General features: G+C 39.3%; 1 protein-coding gene across 1 annotated transcript in view; it reads left to right on the plus strand.

The window, feature by feature from the left end:
• The window catches only part of DCHS2 (dachsous cadherin-related 2), a gene marked incomplete at both ends in the record, with an annotated part of 288,779 nt that overhangs the window by 260,990 nt on the left and 11,263 nt on the right, over window positions 1–16,526 (plus strand). The window contains one exon of the mRNA XM_079716852.1: window positions 1,777–1,928. Within this exon, the coding sequence (XP_079572978.1) occupies window positions 1,777–1,928 (152 nt within the window). The remainder of the gene's footprint in view (window positions 1–1,776; window positions 1,929–16,526) is intronic.

Below are 16,526 nucleotides of genomic sequence, written 5' to 3' on the forward strand. Positions count from 1 at the left end.
ATGGGGATCATGGATACCTCCAGCGCCACTGTGGGGCCTTCTTGGTCACAGAGGACTCCTCCCTGGGGCGCTGGTGCATCACGCTTTGTCACACATGCTAACCTGGACAGAGCTAGACCACTCATGTGGAATATGTGAAGGTGAGGGTCCCATTAAAGCCCATGTACACTCAACAGGGAGACAGCCTGACCTGCCATTGGTTCAGGTGATAAAACCTTTGAGAAGGCCCAGTCAGAGACAGATACAAGGAAATTTGTTCTTTGTATTTTTAGATCACTTAGTTTCCAGGAAACTAAAACTGCCATTTGCCTGTATCCTGTTCAGATAGACAGGAATGTAGAAGGCTCTGGAGTTCTTGCTTTTTGCTACCACACTGCCTATGCACCCTCCTTTTGGTTGCAGCCCCACAAACTCCCTTTAGGAACTGACCCTCCTCTGCCAGATGCAGTCTTGGTGGGATTGTTGGTCAAAGTGGTGACCTCCCCCCAACTCCACCCTGCCACAAGGTGCTGTCAATTGTCTCGGTCCCATAGAGACTTTCCCTCCCTGGAATTTGAATCTTGGATGGTAGGACACCAGACAGAGACATATTAGAGCTGATTCCTCTTGATGGCAACAGCTCAAAGAAGCTGTTCCTTAGAGCTGTTCAGGTTCTTGTGCTTCACCTGGACACTGTCTTTCTGCTATGTTTCTTTCCTGATGAAGTTGGCCATAGTAGATTTGTGTTGCTGGCATCCAAAGACCCTAACTGATACACCTCCTGGGAGGCCTACTCTCTGTAACTCTTAAGTGTATGACCTAGGGGACATGATGGACTTTATTCTGCTGGTATGCAGATAAGTTTCTCTTCCTTGTGATCTCGAAGGGAACTGTCTGTTGCTGGCTTTCTGTACCAAATAGCTGGTGTGTGCCCTCCTGATGAGGTCCTGATGAGGTTCTGGATCCCCTGAGAACTCTGGCAGCAGTGTGAAGGATAGATTGAAAAGGAAGGGAGTTACAAGCAAAAACCCACCAGGACATCAGTACAGTCACCCAAGAGAGAGATGACAGGGGATGGGAACTCAGGCCAAGGCTGAGGGGCCTAGAAGATAAAAATAAATAGAAAGAGGGACTTCCCTTGTAGTCCAGTGGCTAAGACTTCATGCTCCCAATTCAGGGGGCCTGGATTCGACCCCTGGTCAGGGAATTAGATCCCGCATGCCACAACTAAGAGTTCGCATGCCACAATTAAAGATCCCGCATGCCACAACTAAAGGATCCTGCATGCCACAACTAAGACCTGGCACAGGCAAATAAATAAATAAATAAATAAATATTTTTAAAAATAAATAGAAAGAAATTAATCTGTCAGCTTGTTCTTAAATAAGATCTTGAATCCACTAATAGAATTAGTTTGTGATTAAAATGTAAAGCAGACTAAATAATGTATCTCCATGGAGAGTGATGCAGAACTTTTGTTTTATCTTCAACACTAGTACTTGGACAACTCATCAAATAAATCATCAGGACCTAACTTTGTTAGCACTAAATCTAGGTTTTGTTTCATTTAGCGCAAAACACGCAGTACTCCTTTCAATGAATCTGCAGAATAGTCTTCTCACCCATTATCCACTTTAATGTAAATGTAAGCTTCAGCCATGGTTAACATTCCTTTGGTCATTGTCTTTAAAGTGTGTCTGACAATGTGATTCTTTCATAATGCATTTCTCTGAAAAACAGGCTTAACCCATTCTGCAGATTCAATCCTTACCTAACGGAGGAGTTGCTTCCCCACAGGTTTTTGCCACAGACCATGACAGTGGGACAAACGGCCTCATCGAGTATTCTATTCTCTCCAGCAACCAAGGACAAGTGTTCCAGATGGACACGCTGAGCGGTGTGCTAACAGCAAGTGCAGTTCTGGATTATGAGTACACCAGAGCCTACAGGTTTGTCCAAGACTCAGATCCATTTGACTGGCTATTCTGTTTTGTTGCCCCACAGTGCTTACCCTGCAGGCCTCTTTGAGTAAAAGCACACCCATAAAGTTGGACGACTTCGGGAAGAAAACCTAAGAAACTGTGAACCTTGATTGTCTCTGGGGAAGTGGTCACTTGGGAAGCCTGGGGTCAAAGAGAGGCTTGACTTTCTTATCATGCATTTCAGTCTGCCTTGTACTTGTATGTTCTTCCGAAAGGCCATGCACAGACAGTGTTTCCTTTCATTCTCACGGTCACCTCCAGAGAAGTTCAGTTAGGCCTTTTCTCACTCACTAATGAGACAAGGGACATGCAGTGTCTCACTCAGGGCTACAGAAACATTTAACCATTAATCATGGTCTCACTGCCAGGTGTTCTAATGCCAAATCACACTTTCCACCCTACAAGCTACAGAGCAGACCTTCTACTGAGGGAAAAAAACATAGATACCCGAGTGTCAATATTCTCCTAGGCCAGACTACTTACATGTTATATGAAGAAAGTGCAGTGCATGCCTGTGGTTGAGTAGCAAGAGCCAATTAAAATGGGATCTGTTGCTGGGTGGACTGGATTAATTTAACTCTGAAAAACTTCTCAACTCTAAACGTTTGATTAAGTGTTTAGTTCTTTTTGTTTAATATATTTCAAAATATTACTTCAAAGGTATTTTAAAAGTTTAGTTTAAGACATTACCCTGTGTTAACTAGTATAATTTTTTCAGGATTATTTTAGTGTAATCAATTGTTATGATACTTACTATATAAATATATTAAAATCAATAGTATAAATATGTTATAACCTATTCCTGCTACATTGTATCTATAGTAATTTTAAGTGTAAAGCTTTTTTTTTTCTCTCCATAGATGACTGCATGTAAATCTCAGCCTAGTTGCCACCTGAGTGATTACAAATTCAGAGATTCTTGAAGGTCTTCTATGTTCCAGGAACTAAGCATTTCCTGATTGCAATGACTTTCTGTTACAATGTTCTTATTCAATGGAGCATAATTAACAATTAAGTTTAACTCCTTTCAGCATTTTCCTATTTGAGTCACAGTTTCAACGTTCCCATTCCTAATATTTAAATTGGTCCTAATATTTAAAAGCGCCCCTCTCCAATTCCTCATGAATTTAAGCTAGGAGAAGCAGGAACTGAGAGAAGATGAAATCTGCACACACTGCTACAGAGAGACTCAGAGGCAACCACACTCATGCTCACACACACACACATACACACACACACACACAGAGTCTCCACTGTCACTGAGGCAAGGGAACATTCTGAACCCCCTACCTCTCCAGGGTTTCCCCCTCCCCCCCCCCTTGTGGCTTCTCTGTTTTTTTAGTGCTTTTCCTGATATTTAAGACAGTGAGAAAAATAGGAGGATTTTCCCCAGCCTGCTATACCTTTAGTGAATGTTTTGGAAAAGATGTCATTTAGCTTTTAACTTTTGTTTTTAACTTTTGAATTTCGCTATTTTGTCTGACAGAGGAAGATATTCCCAATTCTAGCCCTCCCTTTTACAGTATAAAATGAGGGGGAGGAAGATATTGTCAGCGGTGATTCTACTCAATATAAATGCATTAAATAATTTTTAGTTCTCATATTAAGCCACATATAGGAAAACTCAGTGGACAGACTATGACAAATTAGTTATTTAGTTCTGTCTGACTGATATTTCTGAATTTTAAAAACTATTTACCAAGCATGAGACTGGGGATATAAAGACACATGAAACAGTTCTTGTTTTCAGGGAACTCGAAAATCGAGTGCCCTAATAACCCATGGCAGGAAGCATAGTAATAATCACAATAGGTGCCATTTATGGAGCACCTGCTTTACCTGTTGAATTCTCATAACAGACCTAAGATCTACAGAGTGAGGAAACTGAAATTCAGAGATGTAAAGTCTTTTGCCAGGAGTAGGTAGCCAGTAAATGTAAAACTGAGATTCTTGCCTGTGTGAATGGTCATAGTAGGGCTTCTTACTGTGTCATGTGAATGAATCTTTAGAGTATATACCTGTATGTTTAGCAAAACAAAACAGAAAAAACACTTTAGAAACTTAAAGTAGTAATATAAAATAAGTTCCAACTCACAGTTGTGAAATAACACATCTAGTTGTGAGCATGCAGAGATGGGATTTGAATCACTGCCCTCCACTGCTTGAGTTATAACTGATGGGGTGAGATTTATCCCTGCTTAAGTTAGTAATCGATATTCATGTAAGTCTTATGAAACTTTAGGGCCAAGATTTAGTTAGTCTTTTCAGGGACTTTAAATAAAAACGAGCAATAAAAAAGTCCTAGGCAGATTTAAATGTTTAAAAATTCACTTTCTGTAGCATAAATATTCAAGGTCAAAGAGCAGTTATTGCCAGGAGCATTGCTAAACTCATACACTCAATTGAATACTCATTATGACTGTGAGAGAAAAAATAAAAAGCAGTTATATATACAAAGTAGGAAATGGGCTGAAATGTTAATTATCTTTTCCAAAATACATGACTCATAAGCAGCAGGGCTAGAATTGGAACCCCAGTCTGTTGAGTCTCCATGGAAAAGGGAATAAAGGCTTTCCAGGCAAGAAGCATGAGGAAGAACATGGACACGTGAATGTGTTTGGTATATTTGGAAATAACAAGTGGTACAGTGCACCCGAGAAGCACTTGAGTGTGGGATTATAAAAAAGAGGCTGGGGGTGTGGAGGAATAGGAGGAAGATAGTCAAAATGTACAAACTTCCAATAAGATAAGTACTGGGGATGTAATGTACAACATGATGACTATGGCTAACACTGCTGTAAGATATACAGGAAAGTTAAGACAGTAGGTTCTAAGGGTTCTCATCACAAGGGGAAATATAGTTTTCGTTGTTTTTTTTTTTTTTGCATCTATGTGAAATGATGGATGTTAACTAAACTTATTGTGCTAATGACTCCACAGTATATGTAAGTCAAATTACACAGTACACCTTAAACTTATACACTGCTATGTATCAATTATATCTGAATAAAACTGGGGGAAAAATCTCACTCAGTGATCTGAAAAATGAAATGAAGCAACAACAACAAAAAAGAGTCTGGTAGGTCACAGGCACATTTTAGTGAACTTTATATGCCATATACTGGAAATTGTACTCTATTCTGTAGGCTATATAAAAGTGTAAGCAGTTGAGTGCATGCTAAGATCTTTATTTTTAAGGACATCTGGTAATGGATGTCTTGCAAGAGAGAGAACCAGCATCAGACAGACCAGTTAAGCTAGACAACAGCTGACAGAGGTCTGTTATGTGGATGAAGCTCTGAGGATGGGAGGAGGGGACATACTTACTAGTTGATTCAGATATGGAATCCATAGGAACATGGTGATCAGTTGAATTTACTCAACAAGGAAAGAGATAGAAAATGCTTCTGAAATTTCCACATAGGAAAGGCAGGAAGAAGAATAGATTGGGATTGGGATTTTTTTTTCTGGGCAGTTTGAGTTTGAAGGGCCAGTGCAAGAGCAAAAGTAAAGATACTCCTTTGGCAATTAAAAATAATGATCTGGAGCTCAGGAGAGAGATCGTCATTCAGGATTTAGACTTGGGCTTCATCCAGGGAAAATGTGTAAAATGGAATTACCTAGGACACTATGTGAAATGAGAATTTGGGGGATTATCATCACTTGGGGGCCAGACAGAGCAAAAACAGCCAGCAAGATAGATTCAGAGACTACAAACATCAGAACAGAACTTGGAAAACGTGGTTTCGTGGAAACCAAGAGGAAAGGTTGACTGCATGAAAGAATAAGCTTTCAGAATGGGTTTGGATTGGAATTTGCAAAAGTACTCCTTAATTTAAAGAGTTTGCAAGGAATATACTTGTCCCAAATTGTTTCCTAACAAGATAAAGTACACACTGTTGTATTTGTAGGTTAATTAATACAAAACGGTGAAGTTAACTTAAAACTCCAGTTAACAGATTGATTTTCTTTTTTTTTTTTTTAAATAAGAGAAAGAGGGACATTTTATGATAAAAGAACTAACACATGCAGCATACATAGCCATAAACCTTTACATACCAATCAACAGTACAGCCAAATACATAGAAGAATATCATTTTTTTAAACAAGAGAAAGAGGGGCATTTTATGATAAAAGAACTAATACAGGCAGTGTACAGTAGCCATAAACTTTTACATACCAATCAACAGTAGAGCCAAATACATAGAACAATATCATTTTTTTTGTTGTGATGACATTTTCTTTTTAACATCTTTATTGGAGTATAATTGCTTTACATTGTTGTGTTAGTTTCTGCTGTATAAAAAAGTGAATCAGCTATACCTATACATATATCCCCATATCTCCTCCCTCTTTTATTTTTTAATTTTTTAACATCTTTATTGGAGTATAATTGCTTTACAATGGTGTGTTAGTTTCTGCTTTATAACAAAGTGAATCAGCTATACATATACAGATATCCCCATATCTCCTCGCTCTTGCATCTCCCTCCCACCCTCCCTATCCCACCCTTCTGGTCACAAAGCACCGAGCTGATCTCCCAGTGCTATGCGGCTGATTCCCACTAGCTATTTTATATTTGGGATTGTATATATGTCAATATCACTCTCTCACTTTGTCCCAGCTTGCCCTTCCCTTCCCCATGTCCTCAAGTCCATTCTCAATGTGTGCATCTTTATCCTTGTCCTATCCCTAGGTTCTTCAGAACCGTTTTTTGTTTTTTGGTTTTTTTTTAGATTCCATATATATGTGTTAGCATACGGTATTTGTTTTTCTCTTTATGACTTACTTCACTATGTATGACAGAATCTATGTCCATCCACCTCACTACAAATAACTCAATTTCATTTATTTTTATGGCTGAGTAATATTCCATTATATGTATGTGCCACATCTTCTTTATCTGCTCATCTGTCGATGGACACTTAGGTTACTTCCATGTCCTGGCAATTGTAAATAGTGTTTCAATGAACATTGTGATATATGACTCTTTTTGAATTACGGTTTTCTCAGGGTATATGACCAGTAGTGGGATTGCTTGGTTATATGGTAGTTCTATTTTTAGTTTCTTAAGGAACTGCCATACTGTTCTCCACAGTGGCTGTATCACTTTACATTCCCTCCAACAGTACAAGAGGGTTCCCTTTTCTCCACACCCTCTGCAGCATTGATGGTTTGTAGATTTTTTGATGATGGCCATTCTGACCGATGTGAGGTGATACCTCATTGTAGTTTTGATTTGCATTTCTCTAATAATTAGTGATGTTGAGCATCCTTTCATGTGTTTGTTGGCAATCTGTATATCTTCTTTGGAGAAATGTCTGTTTAGGTCTTCTGCCCATTTTTGGATTGGGTTGTTTGTTTTGTGATATTTAGCTGCAAGAGCTGCTTGTATATTATGGAGGTTAATCCCTTGTCAGTTGCTTCATTTGCAAATATTTTCTCCCATTCTGAGGGTTGTCTTTTCGTCTTGGTTATGGTTTCCTTTTCTGTGCAAAAGCTTTTAAGTTTCATTAGGTCCCATTTGTTTATTTTTCTTTTTATTTCCATTTCTCTAGGAGGTGGGTCAGAAAGGGTCTTGCTGTGATTTATATCATAGAGTGTTCTGCCTATGTTTTCCTCTAAGAGTTTTATAGTGTCTGGCCTCACATTTAGGTCTTTAATCCCTTTTCAGTTTATTTTTGTGTATGGTGTCAGGGAGTGTTGTAATTTCATCTTTTTACATGTAGCTGTCCAGTTTTCCCAGCACCACTTATTGAAGAGGCTGTCTTTTCTCCATTGTATATTCTTACCTCCTTTATCAAAAATAAGGTGACCATATGTGCATGGGTTTATCTCTTGGCTTTCTATCCTGTTTCATTTATCTATATTTCTGTTTTTGTGCCAGTACCGTACTGTCTAGATTACTGTAGCTTTGCAGTATAGTTCGAAGTCAGGGAGCCTGATTCCTCCAGCTCCACTATTCTTTCTCAAGATTTCTTTGGATATTTGGGGTCTTTTGTGTTTCCATAAAAATTGTGAACTTTTTATTTCTAGTTCTATGAAAAATGCCACTGGTAGTTTGATAGGTATTGCATTGAATCTGTAGATTGCTTTGGGTAGTACAGTCATTTTCACAATGCTGATTCTTCCAATCCAAGAACATGGTATATCTCTCCATCTGTTTTTATCATCTTTAATTTCTTACATCAGTTTCTTATAGTTTTCTGCATACAGGTCTTTTGTCTCCTTAGGTAGGTTTATTCCTAGATATTTTATTCTTTGTGTTGCAGTGGAAAATGGGAGTGTTTCCTTAATTTATCATTCTGATCTTTTGTTGTTAGTGTATAGGAATGCAAGAGATTTCTGCACATTAATTTTGTGTCCTTCAACTTTACTAAATTCATTGATTAGCTCTAGTAGTTTTCTGGTAGCATCTTTAGGATTCTCTATGTATAGTATCATGTATGTGCAAACAGTGACAGGTTTACTTCTTCTTTCTGATTTGGATTCCATATATTTCTTTTTCTTCTCTGATTGCTGTGGCTAAGAGTTCCAAACCTATTTTGAATAATAGTGGTGAGAGTGGGCAGTCTTGTCTTCATTCTGATGTTAGTGGAAATGATTTCAGTTTTATACTGTTGAGAACAATGTTCGCTGTGGGTTTGTCATACATGGCCTTTATTATGTTGAATTAGGTTCCCTCTGTGCCCAATTTCTGGAGAGTGTCTATCATAAGTGGGTGTTGGATTTTGTCAAAAGCATTTTCTGCATCTATTGAGATTATTGTGTAGGTTGTTTTTAAAATATCTTTATTGGAGTATAATTGCTTTACATTGTTGTGTTAGTTTCTGCTGTATAACAAAGTGAATCAGCTATACATATACATACATCCCCATATCTCCTCCCTCTTGCATCTCCCTCCCATCCTCCCTATCCCACCCCTCTAGGTGGTCACAAAGCACAGAACTGATCACCCTGTGCTATGCAGCTGCTTCCCACTAGCTATCTATTTTACATTTGGTAGTGTATATATGTCCATGCCACTCTCCCATTTCGTCCCAGCTTCCCCTTCCCCTTCCCTGTGTCCTCAAGTCCATTCTCTATGTCTGTGTCGTTATGCCTGTCCTGCCCTGAGGTTCTTCACAACCATTTTTTTCCTGATTCCATATATATATATATCATATGTGTTTTATCTTTCAGTTTGTTAGTATGGTGTATCACATGGATTTGTGTGTTGAATAATCTGTGATAAACCCCACTTGATCATGGTGTGTGATCCTTTTAATGTGCTGTTGGACTCTGTTTGCCAGTATTTTGTTGAAGATTTTTGCGTCTATGTTCATCAGTGTTATTGGCCTGTAGTTTTCTTTCTTTGTGACATCTTTGTCTGGTTTTTGTATCAGGGTGATGGTGGCCTCGTAGAATGAGTTTGAGAGTGTGCCTCCCTCTTCTATATTTTGGAAGAGTTTGAGAAGGATAGGTGTTAGGTCTTCTCTAAATGTTTGACAGAATTTGCCTGTGGAGCCATCTGGTCCTGGACTTCTGTTTGCTGGAAGATTTTTAATCATAGTTTCAATTTCAGTGCTTGTAATTGGTCTGTTTATATTTTCTATTTCTTCCTGGTTCAGTCTCAGAAGGTTGTGTTTTTCTAAGAATTTGCCCATTTCTTCCAGGTTGTCCAATTTATTGGCATAGAGTTGCTTGTAGTAATCTCTCATGATCCTTTGTATTTCTGCAGGGCCAGTAGTTACTTCTCCTTTTTCATTTCTAATTCTATTGATTTGACTCTTGTCCCTTTTTTTCTTGTTGAGTCTAGCTAATGGTTTATCATTTTGTTTATCTTCTCAAAGAATCAGCTTTTAGTTTTATTGATCTTTGCTATTTTTTCCTTCATTTATTTTTCATTTATTTCTGTCTGATATTTCTGATTTCTTTCCTTCTGCTAACTTTGTTTTTTTTTTCTTCTTCTTCCTCTAATTGCATTAGGTGTAAGTGTAAGTTGCTTATTTGAGATTTTTCTTGTTTCTTGAGGTAGGATTACATTGCTATAAACTTCCCTCTGAGATTGCTTTTGCTGCATCTCATAGGTTTTGGGTCATCGTGTTTTCATTGTTATTTGCTTCTAGGTGTTTCTTGATTCCCTCTTTGATTTCTTCAGTGATGTCTTGGTTATTTAGTAGTATATCATTTAGCCTCCATGCATTTGTATTTTTTACAGTTTATTTTCCTGTAATTGATATCTGATCTCATAGTGTTGTGGTCAGAAAAGACACTTGATACAATTTCAATTTTCTTAACGTTACCCAGGCTTGATTTGTGACCCAAGATATGTGCTATCCTGGAGTATGTTCCATGAGCACTTGAAAAGAAAGTGTATTCTGTTGTTTTTGGATGGAATGCCCTATAAACATCAATTAAGTCCATCTTGTTGAATGTGTCATTTGAAGCTTGTGTTTCCTTATTTTTTTTTTTTTTTTTTTTTTTTTTTTTTTTTTTTTTTGTGGTACGCGGGCCTCTCACTGTTGTGGCCTCTCCCGTTGCGGAGCACAGGCTCCGGATGCACAGGCTCAGCAGCCATGGCTCACGGGCCCAGCCGCTCCGCGGCATATGGGATCCTCCCAGACCGGGGCACGAACCCGTATCCCCTGCATCGGCAGGCGGACTCTCAACCACTGCGCCACCAGGGAGGCCCTTGTGTTTCCTTATTTATTTTCATTTTGAATGATCTGTCCATTGGTGAAAGTGGGGTACTAAAGTCCCATACTATTATTGTGGGATTTCCCCTTTCATGGCTGTTAGTATTTGCCTTATGTATTGAGGTGCTCCTATGTTGGGTGCATATATATTTACAATTGTTTTGTCTTATTCTAGGATTGATCCCTTGATCATTATGTAGTGCCTTTCTTTGCCTCCTGTAATAGGTTTATTTTAACATCTATTTTGCCTGATATGAGAGTTGCTACTCCAGTTTTCTTTTGATTTCCATTTACATGGAATATCTTTTTCCATCCCCTCATTTTCAGTCTGTATGTGTCCCTAGGTTAGAAGTGGGTCTCTTTTAGACAACATATATATGGGTCTTGTTTTTGTATCCATTCTGCCAGTCTATGTCTTCTGGTTGGAGCATTTAATCCATTTACATTTAAGGTAATTATCAATATGTATGTTCCTATTACCATTTTCTTAATTGTTTTGGGATCGTTATTGTAGGTCTTTTCCTTCTGTTGTGTTTCCTGCCTGGAGAAGTTCCTTTAGCATTTGTTTTAAAATGGTTTGGTGGTGCCGATTTCTCTTAGCTTTTGCTTGTCTGTAAAGGTTTTAATTTCTCTATCAAATCTGAATGAAGTCCTTTCTGGGTAGAGTAATCTTGGTGGTAGATTTTTCCTGTTCATCACTTTAAATATGTCCTCCCACTCCCTTCTGGCTCTCAGAGTTTCTGTTGAAAGATCAGCTGTTAACCTTATGGAGATTCCCTTGTATGTTATTTGTTGCTTTTCCGTTGCTGTTTTTAATATTTTTTCTTTGTGTTTAATTTTTGATAGTTTGATTAATATGTGTCTTGGCATATTTCTCCTTGAATTTATCCTGTATGGGACTCCCTGTGCTTCCTGGACTTGATTTACTATTTCCTTTCTCATATTAGGAAAGTTTTCAACTATAATCTCTTCAAATATTTTCCCTTTCTTTTTCTCTTCTTCTTCTGGCTCCCCTATAATTTGAATGGTGGTGCGTTTAATGTTGTCCCAGATGTCTCTGAGAGTGTCCTCTATTCTTTTTTCTTTATTCTGCTCTGTGGTAGTTATTTCCACTATTTTATCTTCCAGGTCACTTATCCATTCTTCTGCCTCAGTTATTCTGCTATTGATTCCTTCTAGAGAATTTTTAAGTTCATTCATTGTGTTATTCATCGTTTGCTCTTTAGTTCTACGTCCGTGTTAAACATTTCTTGTATTTTCTCCTTCTATTTGCAAGATTTTGGATCATCTTTACTTTCATTTCTTTGAATTCTTTTTCAGTTAGACTGCCTATTTCCTCTTCATTTCTTTGGTCTGGTGGGTTTTTACTTTGCTCCTACATCTGCTGTGTATTTCTCTGTCTTCTCATTTTGCTTAACTTACTGTGTTTGGGGTCTCCTTTCCACAGGCTGCAGGTTCATAGTTCCCGTTGTTTTTGGTGTCTGCCCCCAATGGGTAAGGTTGGTTCAGTGGGTTGTATAGGCTTCCTGGTGGAGGCGACTGATGCCCATATTCTGGTGGATGAGTCTGGCTCTTGTCTTTCTGGTGGGCAGGTCCATGGCCGGTGGTGTGTTTTGGGGTGTCTGTGACCTTATTATGATTTTAGGCAGCCTCTCTGCTAATGGGTGTGGTTGTGTTTCTGTCTTACTAGTTGTTTGGCATGGTATGTCCAGCACCAGAGCTTGCTGATCCTTGAGTGAAGCTGGGTCTTAGTGTTGAGACAGAGGTCTCTAGGAGACCTCTCACCAATTGATATTACGTGGGGCTGGGAGGTCTTTGGTGGCCCAATGTCTTGAACTCGGCTCTTCCAACTCCGAGGCTCAGGTCTGACTCCCGGCCAGAGCATGAAGACCCTGTCAATCACAGAGATTGAAGAAAAGGGAGGAAAAAAAGTAATAAAATAAAATAAAGTTATTAAAACAAAAAATAAAAAAGTTATTAAAATAAAAAAATAATAAAAAAGAAGAGAGCACCCAAACCAATAAACAAATCCACCAGTGATAACAAGCACTAAAATTTATACTAAGATAAGCATAAAAATCAGAAACTAGTCAGTTGCATATAGCAAACCCCAAGTCTACAATTGCTCCCAAAGTCCACCACCTCAATTTTGGGATGATTCGTTGTGTATTCTGGTATTCCACAGATGCAGGGTACATCAAGTTGATTGTGGAGATTTAATCTGCTGCTCCTGAGGCTGCATGGAGAGATTCCCCTTTCTCATCTTTGTGCACACAGCTACTGGGGTTCAGCTTTGGATTTGGCTTAACTTCTGCATATAGGTCGCCCTCTGGTATCTGTTCTTAGCCCAGACAGGAGGGGGTTAAAGGAGAGGCTGATTAGGGGGATCTGGCTACTCTGGCTGGCAGGAGGGAGGGCTATGGAATGCGGGGCGAGCCTGGAGCGGCAGAGGCCAGCATGATTTTGCAACAACATGAGGCATGCTGTGTGTTCTCCCAGGGAAGTTGTCCCTAGATTACAGGACACTGACACTGGTGGGCTGCATAGGCTACCAGGAGGGGTGGTGTGGATAGTGATCTGTGCTTGCACACAGGATTTTTGGTTGGCTGCAGCAGCAGGAGGCTTAGCGTTTCATGCTCGTTTCTGGTGTCTGTGCTGATAGCCATGGCTTGTGCCTGCCTCTGGAGCTCATTTAGGCAGTGCTCTGCCTTCTGTGGGCAGACAAGGTAGGAATCCCGTCTCCTGGCACACCTTGAAACAATGGTCTCTTGACTCTTAGGCACTTCCAAACTTTTTACTGGACTCCCTCCTTGTGAGCTGTGGCACACTAGCCCCCTTCAGGCTGTGTTCACTCAGCCAACCCCAGTCCTCTCCATGGGATCTGAACTCCGAAGCCTGAGCCTCAGCTCCCAGCCCCCACCCACCCCAGCGAGTGAGCAGACAATCCTCTCAGGCTGGTGAGTGGCGGTCGGCACCCATCTTCTCTGCAGGAATCTCTCCACTTTGCCCTCCGCACCCCTGTTGCTGTGCTCTCCTCTGTGGCTCCGAAGCTTCCCCCCCCCGCCACCCCACCATCTCTACCAGTGAAGGGGCTCCTAGTGTGTGGAAACCTTCCCTCCTTCACGGCTCCCTCCCACTGGTGCAGGTCCCGTCCATATCCTATTGTCTCTGTTTATTCTGTTTTCTTTTGCCCTATCCAGGTACGTGGGGAGTTTCTTGACTTTTGGGAGGTCTGAGGTCTTCTGTCAGCTTTCAGTAGGTGTTCTGTAGGAGTTGTTCCACGTGTAGATGTATTTCTGATGTATTTGTGGGGAGGAAGGTGATCTCCACGTCTTACTCCTCCACCATCTTGAAGGTCTCTCAGGCTTAATATTTTTACCTTCTTACATCCAATTCTTTGTATTCATAGCACTATTCATTTAATCAATAATCAGTGTTTACATAAAATGAGTATACAGGTATTTACTTCAAAGCCAGGTCATACTGTATAATTATATTTCCTTCTTTACCCTCCCCCTTATCCCCAGCATTAATGATTATCTTTGGGTTTTGCTCACCTGCTTTGCTATATCCATGTACTTAATTCCTTGTAAATATTCCATTAGCTCTGTCAGACATGCCCACTCATCTTTCTCCACTGATATGCCTCTCATATCAAATATTCTGTGAAGTCCTCTGTTCCTTGGAGACCTTGGTCCTACTGCTTTCTGCCCTCCTGATCTAGCTGGACAGTGTGGCTCCCTAAGCCCACTGCAAAGCTGGACCCCATGACTTGTGACTTTGGTTTACTGTTCTCCAATATTGGGCCTATGATTTTCAGATCCCGTGTCTTTCTCTTACTTTTCTCTTCCAGTAGTTTTGTAGGAAAAGGTGCAAAGGAAGTAAATTCTCTGAGTTCTTGCACATCTGGAAATGCCTTTATTCCACTCTCACATGTGATTTATGCAATGGATAATATAAAGTTGAACATTTCTTTTAGATTTTTAAAGGCTTTGTTCTGTTTTATTTTATTTTTATTTTTTTATTTTATTTTATATATTTTTTCTATGGTACACAAGCCTCTCACTGTTGTGGCCTGTCCCATTGCAGAGCGCAGGCTCCAGACGCGCAGGCTCAGTGGCCATGGCTCACAGGTCCAGCTGCTCCGCGGCATGTGGGATCTTCCCGGACTGGGCCACAAACCCATGTCCCCTGCATTAGCAGGAGGACTCTCAACCACTGTGCCACCAGGGAAGCCCTCTGTTATATTTTAAATCTCAATTTTGCTATTGAGAAATCTGATGCCATTCTAATTATGTGTTTGGTATATGCTTTGTTTTTTCCATCCTCTGTGGAAATTCTCAGGTTATTTTCTTTATCTACAATGTTTGGATATTTAGTCATTATGTACTTTGGTGTGGGTCTTTCCTTGTGCTGAGTACTTGGTGTGCTCTTTTAATGAGGATAAATGTTTCTATTTTTTGTATTATTTCACTGATAATTATCTCCCTTTTGTTTATTGTTTTGTTTTATTTGTTTACTTTGCCCTGTCTCTTTTTCCTGGATCTTATTCAGTCAAGAGTTAGACTGCCAGGATTGATCTTTTGTCAGTGATGTTTTATTCCCTACTTTCCATTTCTTGTTGTGCGTGGGTTTATTTTTGTTGTTTTATTTTTCTGGGAGATTTTCTTAATTATAGCATTCTAAACTTTCTTTTTCACTTTTTGGTTTGAAAATTTTTGAATATTTTGCATTTTTTATTTCCAAAAGCTCTTCCTTGATCTTTGAGCTTTTCCATAGCATCTTGTTCTTGTTTTATGCATTATCTTTATTAATGTCTCCAAGGACATTAATGAGAATTGTTTTTACATTGTCTTTTTCTCTTTCAATATCTCTGCATCCTTTGGGTTTATTTCTTCCCTTTTTCTATTTTACACTCTCTTTTTCATGTGGGAGACTTTCTGTAAGTAACTAACAATCCTTGGTCCTAGGTGAGGCAATAGCAGAATCTCTGAGTGGATCTCATTGACCAGCACACTTGGCTTTCAGATGAACCAGAGAAGAACCTGACTACTTTGCAGGATGACATAAAAATGACAGTATATATAAAGAGTTTTTTCCCCTTTAGGAGGGGATTTCATTTCTTCAGGGACAGTCCCTTGATATTACTTATTCTTAGTATGAACATCAGACATTGTTTTGTCTGGGAGTGAAGAGCAATGGGTAAGGGGACTTGATCTGTATTTTGAGTTTAAAAGAATCTTTAGGCTATTTTTAGCTCGATATCTCACCCTGCCCTTTGCCATGTTTTGAGCTTCTCCTTGGTTATATGAGGGCAAATCTGTTTCTCACTCATCCTTATCTTTTTACAAATGCAGAATGCATTTTAATCTATGGTTTCCTCTGGCCCACTTATCTGTAACCACTTCTCAATCTGCTTGTATTTTCCAGAAATTTGTTTAAATTTCTCCCCCACTCCACTCACTAATACCTCCTCACATTTTCTTTTTTAGCTTTATCAACATATACCTTATTTTAAATTCTTTTGCCATCATTATAGCAGAATGTCTAGAGGAAGAGGAAATAAAACGTGTGTAGATATAACTAGAAGTCATAGCTCTTCCTTTCAGAGGTGTTATGATATTGGCTGATATTTTTGTTTCTCTTGGAATTTCAGTAGGAACACTTAATTCTGGGTATACATTTAATATATTATTGAGAGAGAGTTTTGAAAAATCATCTACCACCATCTTAAGTATTAAGGCAATCAGAAAAGATTCTGCCTGGTCAAAGTCTCATTTAAACTTTAACATGGTAAGAAGCAGCTTTCCATCAGTGGTAGAGTAGGAGAACTATGCTCTGAACTAGAATGGGACTGGTTTTTTTGTCTAGTCAGCTTCATTTATTG

The sequence above is a fragment of the Hyperoodon ampullatus genome (genome assembly GCF_949752795.1).
Source record: "Hyperoodon ampullatus genome assembly, chromosome: 1".
NCBI classification, from domain to species: Eukaryota; Metazoa; Chordata; class Mammalia; order Artiodactyla; family Ziphiidae; genus Hyperoodon; species Hyperoodon ampullatus.